This window comes from Pogona vitticeps, chromosome 1, assembly GCF_051106095.1.
Source record: "Pogona vitticeps strain Pit_001003342236 chromosome 1, PviZW2.1, whole genome shotgun sequence".
In the NCBI taxonomy this organism is placed as follows: domain Eukaryota; kingdom Metazoa; phylum Chordata; class Lepidosauria; order Squamata; family Agamidae; genus Pogona; species Pogona vitticeps.
This window is the reverse complement of record NC_135783.1, coordinates 145527695-145539813: the sequence shown is the minus strand read 5'-3', so window position 1 is coordinate 145539813 and position 12119 is coordinate 145527695. Positions and strand designations below refer to the sequence as shown.

The 12119-nt window shown below is 43.8% G+C and overlaps 2 protein-coding genes across 4 annotated transcripts in view; one reads left to right on the top strand and one right to left on the bottom strand.

The window, feature by feature from the left end:
* Window positions 1–3599, bottom strand: part of RNASEH2B (ribonuclease H2 subunit B) — a 29159-nt gene extending 25560 nt beyond the window's left edge. For 2 of the 3 annotated variants that reach the window (XM_078392933.1, XM_078392720.1), the window contains exon 1: window positions 3443–3599. In XM_078392933.1, coding sequence (XP_078249059.1) covers window positions 3443–3527 — 85 coding nt within the window. In that variant the 5' untranslated portion in view covers window positions 3528–3599. The remainder of the gene's footprint in view (window positions 1–3442) is intronic. The other variant, XM_078392460.1, reaches the window with a different exon arrangement.
* Window positions 3600–5466: 1867 nt separating this feature from the next.
* On the top strand, window positions 5467–10326 carry SF3B6 (splicing factor 3b subunit 6). Its single transcript, XM_020788014.3, has 4 exons — window positions 5467–5768; window positions 6582–6700; window positions 7879–8017; window positions 9174–10326. The coding sequence occupies exons 1-4, from the start codon at window positions 5739–5741 to the stop codon at window positions 9261–9263; spliced, it is 378 nt and encodes a 125-aa protein (XP_020643673.1). The 5' UTR covers window positions 5467–5738; the 3' UTR covers window positions 9264–10326.
* The last annotated feature ends 1793 nt before the right edge of the window (window positions 10327–12119 follow it).

Genomic DNA, 12119 nt, shown 5'->3' with positions numbered 1-12119 from the left:
CATAGATCTTACATTCCAGGTTCCTATGCAGTATTTTTCTTTGCAGCATTGGATTTTCCTTTCACTTCCAGGCACGTCCACAGCTGAGCGTCCTTTCGGCTTTGGCCCAACCACTTCATTAGCTCTGGAGCTACTTGTACTTGTCCTCCGCTCTTCCTCAGTAGCATGTTGGACGCCTTCCGACCTGAGGGGCCCATCTTCCAGCGTCATATCTTTTAGCCTTTTGTTTCTGATCATGGGGCGTTCTTGGCAAAGATACTGGAGTGGCTTGCCATTTCCTACTCCAGGTGGATTGCGTTTAGTCGGAACTCTCCACTATGTCCTGTCCGTCTTGGGTGTCCCTGCACGGCATAGCCCATAGTTTCTCTGAGTTACTCAAGCCCCTTCGCCACGACAAGGCAGCAATCCATGAAGAAGCTTCATTACTTACAGGAATATATATACGTGTGTGTTCTGTGCTGTCAAGTCAGAACAGACTTATAGCGACCCTAGTAGGGCTTTCAAGGTGAGTGAGATATTTAAGGAGTGGTTTTACCAGTTCCACTCCTCCAGTGAGCTTCCATGGCCAAGTGGGGATTTGAACCCTGTTCTCCAGAGTCCTAGTCCATCACTGCACCCACTACACCACACTGGGAATCATACAGGATTATCTAAGGCCTTGTTATCAAGTTGGGAAGGTAGGAAACACCTTTGTATCATCTTAGAACATTGGTCCTTTTGGCACAGTATATAAACTTTGCTCTTCAGGGTTTCAAGTTGGATTCTTCTCAAGCTCTACACAGATACCATGGCAAGCTGGTAGTCTCCAATCTAAATACTAACCTGTCCCACCCTGCCTAGTGCCCAAACTCTAACAAATCAGGTATGTTCAGGGTGGCACAGAAAGGCATTCAGGATGGGTATGCCCCACCTGCAGCGGTCAAGTCCATTCTAAGATAAAAGAAAATCGACACCAAAGAAAAGCAAGAGAGGAGGGGTAAGAGACAAGAAAGGCATATGTGCGATGATCGTATGGGTGATGAAAGGGGACAGTAGGGCAGAATACATGCCTGCTTCCCCAGCCCACCCCTCCCACTCAACATGCATTTTTCTACGTATAGGATACCCTACAAACTAAAGTTATGTAGGCAGTATGTGTGGTCATAACTTATACCTGGCTTCCTAATAAATGTGACTAATTAACAGAGCCAAATAACTTACAGAGTGTGTGCACTGCAAGAGAGTCATGGTAAGTGAAAATACAGACAAGTATTTGCAAGAGTGAGAGCAACTTGGGCATGAAAACTCACTGGGGGAGTAGAACTCGTAAGAGTGACAGGAAATGCTCACCTGCCATCTCCATCCACTGCAAAGGTCCTCAACATCCAAAATTTCACAGGTGTGTAACTTTTTTTGCACCCTATGGCCACTTTGTGGTAAGGGGCAACAATCTGGGGGCCACTTGTCCATTCACAAGATTCATGCCATAAAAGGCAACTGACATCTGACAACATTTTAATAATAATCTCATAGGTTCCAATTTGTTATAACAACTTTGTGAACTGATACAACCGTGTATGTGCGTGAATGCGATAGGAAAACAAAGCAAGTCTGATTATTGTTGTTGTTCAGTTGTGTCCGATTCTTTGTGACCCCATGGACCAGAGCACGCCAGGCCCTCCTGTCTTCCACTGCCTCCCGGAGTTGGGTCAAATTCATGTTGGTTAGCGTTTTGTTAGTCCATGGAATTTTTTTGGCAAAGATACTGGAGTGGCATTGCCAGTTCCTGCTCCAAGTGGACGGTGCTTAGTCCGAACTCTCCACTATGACCTGTCCGTCTTGGGTGTCCCTGCACGGCATAGCCCATAGCTTCTCTGAATTACTCAAGCCCCTTCGCCATGACAAGGCAGCAATCCGTGAAGGGGTAGCCTGATTATAGCTGGGGGTCTAAACAAGCATTACTCTAGGACCACCCAAAGGAATTTTTGACTAGCTTCCCTGGCCCATTCCCCAACTTCGACAGTATGCACTCAGGGCCATATTAAATACAGCTGAACAAAACACTGCCTTTGTTTTTTTGGGGGGGGCGGGAGGCCTTTATGTAGCATCAAGGAATGCTGCTCCTGCAACACAACTCCAACCAGCTAGAAGCGCACAATGCAATTCTCTGGATCCTGGCCAAGGAAGCCACAATCCCAGAAGCATGAAAATAAAAGTTTAACAAGCTGCTTTATCTCTAGCCTGATTAGAAACTGATTACAAGGATGTGCTCAAGAAGTGGCTTTCAGTTTCATTTCTGCAAATGAGTGGGTAAACACTTTTGATTTCTACTGTATTTACATAACGTTACAGCAACCCAGTCTGGGTGAGGCTAGAGAATTCATTTCTGTACTCCCCACTCATTGCTTAAATAAAAGTGTACCAGTTCAGATGCGGATTTGCTGGATCAGATTTCTTTTTGTTAGAACAAAAGTATTGCAGGAAAGTCTGACAAACTTTGCTTTCAGTATCCACTGGCAGCTCAAAGGGCAGAGTTTTGTTCAATTCGTCTGCTTTAACAAACACAGTGCCCGGGTTTTAAACTATTTTTGATTGAACTATACTTTGCCTCCATTGTGTTCACTGTTGTTTTGATTTACTCTCACCAACCAAAAGAAAGTAAAAGCTTTATAAATAAGTGAACAAACCTAAGCAATACCGCATTTAATGGTTTATATGGCTTTAATGTTTGCAACATTCATTTATCTCCCAGGTTCTGGGTTGTTCTAAAAAAAAATCTCCAATCCCATGCCCTTAATTTAGATATTCTTATCCAGCCTGGGTTTTCTTGTAAAGGGGACATCTACCCATTTTAAAATAAATGAGAAGTTAAGTGTCTGGAATCTGGATTCCTCGACATCATGGTGTTGTGGGGTTTGGTGAATTAAAGGGTTCTCTGTCCCATAATATGGGGTGTGTAGGAGTCTCCCGCAGAATTATGGTACCTGAGAGTCCTTTAATTCTGAAAGTTCCACCCCTAGTCAGTATCAACAACCGAGGAGCAGGTGTTTTGCAAGGTTAAAGGCTTTTAATTGCCCATTCAAAACCAAATCACTCTCAAACACTTACAGCAAGGATGGGTTACAAAAACCCACTGCCCCTAAAGAAATCCATTTCTTTCCCATCTACAGAAGATAAGAGAAAACCTGGATAGGGGCGGGGGGGGCGGATGATGTGCTGGTCCCTGCTAAATTATAAAGTCCCAGGCTTTGACCCGGTGAGCCCTGATTCCACTACTGTACTTCCCCCGGGGTCTTTGGGGACGGTGACTTGTGGAAGGAGACGGCGGTGGCTACTCTTGAGTGGGTTTTTTGGGGAGGGGGAAGCGATGCAACTTTAGGAAAGGTCCCAGGAAGAAAAGCCTTGTCTTGGAAGAGAAAAGCCTCTCTCCCCATTAAATCAACGAGGGTCTTTGTCCGCCTACCTGGTGCAATGACCACCCACTGGCTCCTGCCGGTCTCCTCCGCGGGAGCCGCCGCCGCCCCCGGGCGCTGTCGACCGCTCGGCATGGTTCCTCCCGTGGCCCCGAGGCGGCCCCGCCTCCCTGGTCCCCGACGAGCCGTAGATCTATGAAGATGTAGACGTATACGCACTCCGCTGATGTGACGGGTGCGCTCTTAGAGAATGTTCCCCTTGCCCCTTTGCGCTTAGGGGGAAAAGCGCAGGGAGCTACGGAAAAGGAGCTATTTAAGGACCTGGGCCTGTGCTGTCCCCTTCAAATGTTTAGGAGGAATCGGGGAAACGCCACAGGGTCGTGGAAAGAATGCCCTACAGAAGCAGGGGATACCTTTAATCGGCCCTTAAGAACACAAAACCAACGAACAAAAACAAATAGCCAGCTTTCCGATGATCAATCATCTTCTGCAAGGCCTTGTTTTCTTGTTTGTCTGTCTTATATTAAGGGTCGATTGAAGGTATCCCCTGCTCCTGCATTTGTATTCGTTGAAATGGGTGAATGAAGGGTTTGGGGCTCCATGCGAACTAGGCATCGGAACTTTTCCCAACAAAGCAGGCAGCGGGAGGAGACGATAGATCGATCGATCGATCGATGCTGAACTCAGCCCAGCTCGCGGGGGAAGGGGCTCCTGCTCCGCGATCTGTTTCTGCGACCGAGCTCTCTCCCGCCCCCCGAGTTGGCTTCACAGGCACCCATCTATTGGGAAGACACGACACAGGAGGTGGGCTTTGTTGCTTCTTTTTGTTTTTTTATTCTGATTCAGCGCAGGGAAAAGTGGGCTCCAGCCCACGAGAGCTGCCTCATGCCCAGTTAAACTTTGCCGGCGTTGTTAGAAGGCGAAAGCAGAAATCGGAACTCCGACATCTGCATCCATCTTCCTTAGGCTCGGGGGCTGGGGGCGGCGGTGGTGGGAACCGCAGCTGCTCCACAACCATCACAAAGAAAGCAGAAATTCCGGACTTTCACCCCCTCTTCCTTCGAGCATATCTCTCTCCCTGCCGGCAGTGGCGGGAGGGTGGGGGAGAACGGCCTCGAAAAGACCCAGAAGTCTTCCCTGCTCAACGACGGGCGTTTCCCTTCTATCCTGAATACGATCAGGGCAAATGTGCCTGCGCGGGCGGAACGCGGCCACCTCTTCCACCGCTACCTTGAGTGAGTCTGCGCTCCTTGAGCTGCCCGGAAAAATCCAAATTTCCCGCGCAGCCTCGGGGAAGGCAGTGGAGGTGCAGCGCCGTCGACCCAGGCCGGGGCTCCGTGGCCTGGCCCGCCTCCCCTTACTTGTTTGCGGCCCTCCCGGGGTCAAGTGACGGGCAAGGCTGGGAAGGACCCGGTGCCTTTCGGCCCCTTCCTTTGGAGACGCAGCTACGGGCGGGGAGGGCGGCCTCGCTTGCTCCACCTCTGCCCGGCGCTCTTCCACGGGGCAGCGAGCAGCCAGATCCTGCCCGGAGCAAGCTCCCTTATTGAGCGCTAGAATCTCTCTCTCAACCCTGCTCCCACTGCACTGCCTCATTTACAACGATTCTTAATTAGAGATGCAAAATTTCCCTTTTCCCCCGGAAAAAACATAGTATGTATGTAAAGTTGTCTAGATCGGATCGACTGGGAAATGAAAGTTTCCGGGTTTTTTCCGTGAAAAAATTGGAAATGTTTGTATCCCTATTCATAATAATATATAGCCCATAGATAATTAGGAAAAGGCCGTCGATGCGGAGTTACACAAATGCAAGAGTAGGGTGACACCGGTAGTGAACCACTAAAAAAAATTAAACAAATTGCAATCTTTCTTGGTTAAACATCTCGTTACCTCAATGTAAGGAAAAAAAAATAGAGGCATAGATCAGAGTTCCCATACTCGCGAGAGACGTCCAGGCCGAGTCTGACCTACAGTACTTATTTTTTTTTCCTGCACTGCGGAGCACAGCCTGAGGACGCGGGATATTTACCCACGAAGGCTGTGCAACCTGTCTGATTTTTAGTGGTTTAAAATACAGGTATTGATCGCCCTGCTCTTGCATTTTCAACGATTCTTAAGGATCCCCCACCGCTCATGTTCCGCATAAGGCGGAGTCTAATCGGGGCCGGAAGCGAATGCTGCGTGTTGTCGAAACTCACCGGAAGCGGAAGTGACGTTTGTCTCTTTTCCGCGCTGCGTGCGGGAGGTGTCCAGTTGAAGCTGCCTTCGGGGGGGGGGCTTGGGACTTTCTACGAGGATTTCTCTTTTTTTTCCCGGGCAGAACTAGGATCCGTTAAGTAAGCCGTTACCATGGCGATGCAAGCGGCGAAACGCGCTAATGTGAGTAACTTTTCTCCTCCCCCCCCCCCCCGTTTCCACCGGGAGCGGCCATTTTGCCGGGAAGGGGCTTTGGCCGGACACCCCCTCCCCGCTCCACCTGCTTGACTGTTACGGGATCTATTGGGGGGGGATGACGGCGCCTGTGTGCGTGTGTGTGAGAAAGCCGGGGTGGCGGCATCGGGTATCCAGTCCTGACGTGGGAATCCGTGGTCCGCCCTGTTCACTTGCGTGATGGATGGGACGTCGCGCCTGAAAAGCGCGAATGGTAGAAAGCGGGTAGAAGCCAGAAGGTTGGCTTCTGCCTGAGAGAAAAGTGGACCTTGGAGACCTCTCCCGAAACTACAAATCCCAGAAGACCCCCAGCCAACATGGCCGGTAGGGGAGGGACTGTTCCCAGTTTTGCCCAGGGGAGCCCTATTTGTATCAAACCTTTTCTGTGATAGAGGAGAGCACTTCCCTTAGAGGCGGGCAACCTTAACTGAGATGTGGTGCCTAGCTGCAAGTTTCATCACCTTCCCCTGTTGCAAGGACCTGTGATATCCGTATCTGGTCTCTGTCTCTTTCTCTCTCTCTCTCTCTCACACACACACACACACACTGAGATCAGAGTACAAACAGCACAGTCTTTAGAACTGCATATTACATAATTAATCATATGTGATTTCTTCTAAAACAAACAACATTAAGAACTTTAGAGAAATTAGGGGAAGCAGTAACCATGGGGAGTAACAAGAGGAGTAATTTACAAATGGGATGCTTGACTTGCAGAAATCAGTATTCCTCTTGCTAAGATGTGTATTTTGTCAAATCTAGATCCGTCTCCCCCCTGAAGTCAACCGAATATTATATATCAGAAACTTACCATACAAAATCACAGCTGAAGAAATGTACGACATTTTTGGAAAATATGGACCTATACGGCAAATCAGAGTGTAAGTCTGTTCTGTGTTTTCAAATTAAGTCTTGAGTGGGAGTTGTTCTAGTTATATCAAGTAGCTTTCTAGCTCACTAACAGATTGCTGTGAAGATTTTCCATTTAAAACAATGAAAGTGATGGGTACCCAGTTTGATTTTTTCAGGAAAGATTATGTTGGTACGAAGCAAGTGTATATAAGCAATGAAAAGTCAGATTTACAAACACACACATACAAATATGGTTTTTGTGTGTGTGTGTGTGTGTGTGTGTGTGTTAAGATGCCTCATGGTGCAAATGCCAAAATGAAAATATTAATTGTTGCTGTGCTGTTTTTTTTAAGACAGCATATCCATTGTGTATAAATTGACTTGCTAAAACCATTTTGAAACTTCATAGAAAACAAAGATTTGTTGGAGATTGTTGAAGGAAATTATGAGTAGGACGAAAGAACTAAACAAAAATTCACATAAAAATAACAGTATTATTGTAAAGCAGCACTATAGCATCTGGTTACTTTAATTTTCTGAATTTACATTAGAGGACTGGACCAATTTGAAATTACCACAGTATAAACAGTGCAGCTGTAACACAGAATAGCAGATTATTATATTATAGTTTTATTTGTTATTGGGATAAAGGAAGAGTTGAAAACATGGGATTTTATAAGCACTTCAGGTATTGATGCTGAAACAATTGTGTTGAATTATATTAGTGGCAATTTGCTTCCATAGCATCTGAATACTAAGAACCTTATGGTGCTGTGGTTAAACTACTGTCTCAACTATTCTTATGAGAAACCGTAATCCCCATCCCTCCCAACTTCAGTTCTAACGTTCCCCCTCTTTACTTCCCTGGTTACATTGTCTATTTTTCTTACTGTAATCAAATGCCAATAAAGGTTTATGTATGTATGTTAAACTGCTGTACTGCAGCCAAAACGGTGCTCATGACCTTGGGTTCAATCCCAGGTAGCTGGCTCAAGGTTGACTCAGCCTTCTATCCTTCTGAGTTCGGTAAAATGAGCACCCAGCTTGCTGGAGGGGGTGTTCAATATGTAGCCTGCATAACTAACTTGCAAACCACCCAGAGAGTGCTTGAAGCACTATGGGGCAGTATATAAGCAGCACACTTTGCTTTGTTTTTGCTTTAACAAGCCTTTTCTCCTCTTTTATCAAAATTGCTGTTATCCTACAGAGGAAATACTCCTGAGACCAGAGGAACAGCTTATGTAGTATATGAAGATATCTTTGATGCCAAAAATGCTTGTGATCATCTGTCAGGATTCAACGTGTGCAACAGATATCTTGTTGTCTTGTACTATAACGCAAACAGGGCAAGTACACCAAGTTTTCCTGAAACGTTTCAGCGCTTGCTAAAACACAAGATGAGCTTCTTTTTTAAGGGAGAGTGTTACAAAGACAATTGTGGAATAATTCAAGAGCAGATGCATTGTTTTTAATGCTCTTGTTCATAGTAACAGACCCTGAACATAAAGAGCCTAGTGGGAGACTTTTGAGAAGAAAACAGAATTTCTATGTACCTGTAGACTGATGTTTAATCTTGGTACATCTCTCTATATAATTTCAAGGAGAAAAATTTTACTGGAAAATATGAACAATCAGCACTCTATACAATAATGTGAATACTTTTTATGTACTTGGAGGTAAATTCAGTAGTACTCTGCTAAATTTCCCCAGTACTCATCTCACTTCACAAGCAGATTTGATTATGAGGGTCTGCCTTGTCAGGGAGATTTCAGACTGCTTCAGTCAGTAGAATGATACCACTGTGGCCTAAGCAAAATAGTTCTTTTTCCTGTTTTTTCTCTTAAAACATTTTCTCATACATTTTCTTAGCATTTAATAAGATGTGTTCTAGTTTTTAGGGGATACATTTTGTTTTGAATTTGTTGATTTGAGAATTCCATAGTGGCTGGAATCCTGTTTGTGAAGCTCCATACACATAATTCTGATGACATCACCCATTGACTTCAGTATTTTAATTAAAAGTTTCCTCTTCCCAACTTTTCAGGTTCCAGGACTCACTAAGGATTCCTTTTGAATTGGGGAAGCCTTTAGGCGCCTTGGGATGGGAGAGGGAGATTTTAATGTCCCCCAATTGATGCTGTTGGTTCAGCTGTGAGAGCCAAGACTGCTGGCAGCAGTTTTCAGAGATAAGACTCCTCACATCCCAAGGATCCTAAAAGAGTTCCCCAGATCTCTTTTAATTACATATTTAAGTCTGGGTGATGACATCATCAACCTTACATGTATGGAACTCTGCAAACAGGATTCTGATCACTTGAGTGCAGAATGTATGCATTGGGTGTTGGGTGCTGATGTTTTGCATGTTGATTATCTGTATTTATGTGTTAAGATTTATCTCCTTGTAAAACTCAGCTGCAAAATGTGTTAGGAAGAAAAAGAAAGAAACTAGTAGGATGAGATTGCTGGTTTTTTGTATTAAACTATAGTTTTATTTTATTCCAGGCATTCCAAAAGATGGATACAAAGAAAAAGGAAGAACAACTCAAACTTCTGAAAGAAAAATATGGAATAAACACAGATCCACCAAAATAAGACTGTTAAACATCTTGAGCATCTGGCTCTTCTGGACATTTCTTAATATCCCATTGATGTTTCTAGGCCGAGCTCCCAAAATATGCCCATCTAGTTTGAAGTACTGGCATTTATAGTTTTTTGATTTACTGTACTGGTAATCTCAGTTTTGGATTGACTCATCGGTCATATGTAACTATAAGGGCAAGGACTTTAAAATTAAATTAGTCATGGGGTACGGCTGTTGAAGTTTTCCACAATTCAAAGGCTTATCCAAAGCTTCATTGCAGCACTCATGGTACAGTCGTCTAACCATTAAGATCAGGGGAACAGGTAAAATATTTGGGGTTTAAATGTGATATTTACTCTGTTAAGAAAACATACATTCTATACATTGGTATTTTTTTGTTTATGCCTTCATAAAGGTATCCATGTAATTTGTCTTTTCCCAATGGTGCAGTGCAGCAAAAGCCTAATGTATTGTAAACAGTATAATATGTCTAGGAAATGCTGTGTGGAAATGGGAAATTCTGTTATTTTTTGTTACATCTACTGAATGTAAAGGGAAGGATTTGGTTTAATAACAGCAAGAAAAATGGGGGTTGCTTTACCTCCCCACTACCTGGAGGTGTCTTGTTTTATTTCTATAACAGAAAAGCCCAAACCAGTAGTTTTTTTAAAGTAATTCTTTGGCTTGCTCTCCTCTCCTTTAACATCGTTACAAGCAGAAAACTGGTGAGAAAAACAGCAAATTCCATGCTGCAGTGAAGGTTTTTAAAAAGTTAAAAGAAGTTTTGAGATTGTTGGGAAATCAAGAGTCTGCACGCAACCTGTAGTCACGGAGTGTAAAGCAGAATTAGTTTTGCAGTTATGCTATTTCCTTTTTAAATGGCATGCATTTCTTTTGCGCCCCAATCCTTCAGAAGTGAATGATTCAGCCCATTTCTGTTTCATATTTCCTTTAGTTAACAAAAGTAACTTCATCTGTTACTAAAATGGGTTCATTTAGATGTGACAATTTTCTATCGTTCATAAAAAATTAACTCTGCTTTTACTGCTGATTAAATTTGTTATCTTTCAGTTACCTTTTGATCTGTACTGATTTTTTCTTTCTTTTTGGTGTATGTGTTTTACTATAGGTTTCGTTACCCCCTTGTAAAATTTGCACGGAGCACTTTACTCTTTCTGGTAGTTTATATCGTACTCTGCATAAATGGAACTAGTTGTGCTTGCTGAAAACTTTGGCAATAGGGCTGCAATGAATTTTCAGTCAGACATTTTCAATGCCAATGTTACAATTTTGGACCTTTCATTACACTGGAAGAAAATACTCAGTTTGTGGCTGTACTACTTTTTTTGTTCATATCCGCTTGGCAAAAACATAAGATTTCCATAGCAGAATTTTATTTTTACTGATGTAAAGGCATTCTTGAGCACTAAAGCAGCTGGCAGCAGTCTTTATGGACACTGTTTCATGGTTTAAATTAAGGGCCCTGATCCAGTTTGAGCTGTGTGTACAAGTACTAGCATGCAGTGCAAATATGTATCTCACTCCACGTCAAAATGTGCATTCCACCTACTATATGGTGCCCAGATGGACTATGGGATGGTCCACACACAGAGCCAGCTGTTTCCTGGGGCCTAAGCATTTCGGTCTCTGACTTAAGGTAAATGATAGTATTTGCAAACAGAATTTTAAGCCCAATGGCACATTGAATTGAATAGTCTTCCTCCTGTTCTTTCTGGATTCGCTGATGGCAAAAGTTCTGTTATTCAAGCTGCTTTTCAAGAGCCTGTTTTGGCATTTCTTTGCATGAGCAGTCCTTTATATTTGATAGACTGGGACAGGAATCTCAAATGCTTTGGACGTTTATTTGAATACACAAGTCTAGGAAAAAACCATATCCCAAGTATAGAGCATGATCATTTTTTAAAAAAAAATGAGAAAAGGCAAGCTGTGAAGGTAGATAATTAGTACTGACATTGTTTGACATCACTGTTGCTGTTTTTTGTGTTTGCAGCTACATTTTCCATCAAGAAATAGAGCATGAAATCATGCCTAGGAGATAGCGTCATCCATCTATGATTTGCTTTAATGTTAGTAACAGAATAAGGTTCTCTTATTCATTCTGTCGTATTGTCATTCATCATACAACACAGCCACGTGAGATGCACACAGTGTAACTGGTTGCCTTAAAGGTTGGCAACTTGATTATCTGCATCTGTATATCTTTGACGGTGTGGTATGGGTTGCACTGACATAACTATGCTAGCAGCATAACCTTTGCTAGGAAAACCTTAGGTCAGACCTGGGCAATGTGCGGCCTGCGGGCCACATACGGCCCAAGTGCCGCTCCTGTCTGGTCCGCCCGTCACCGTTGAGCCTATTACTACCCACAAATTGGGGGCTTTCATGTGGCCCCGTCTAGAAATTAGTTGCCCACCCCTGCCTTAGGTTATGAATTTAGAGTAGCTTCTAACTCAGGATTTCAGTGGAAGAGGGAAACAAACCTGTTCAGTGAATGTCTGGAAATGACAAGTTCTGAACAGAGCTAGGTCTCAAGAAAATAAGCAATGACCTTCATAGGCATTCATCTTTACCTTTCCTCTGCTATATGCTTCTTTCCACTCTTTCTTCCTGTTTGTATTAACCTGTGCTGTTAGAATGACCTGGGTTAGAAGTTGGTGTGAGAACATAGGGTGCTTGTACAGAAATCCATGTAGCTTAATTGGGAGAATGCCTAATCCAGCCAGTGCAAATCATGCCTACGTGATCTAATACGAGACATCTTGTTTTCAAGTAAAATAAGGATAACTTAATATGTGTGGTGTATCCAAGAAGAGTACTTAGGCCTGGCTAAAGGTAAAGGTAAAAGG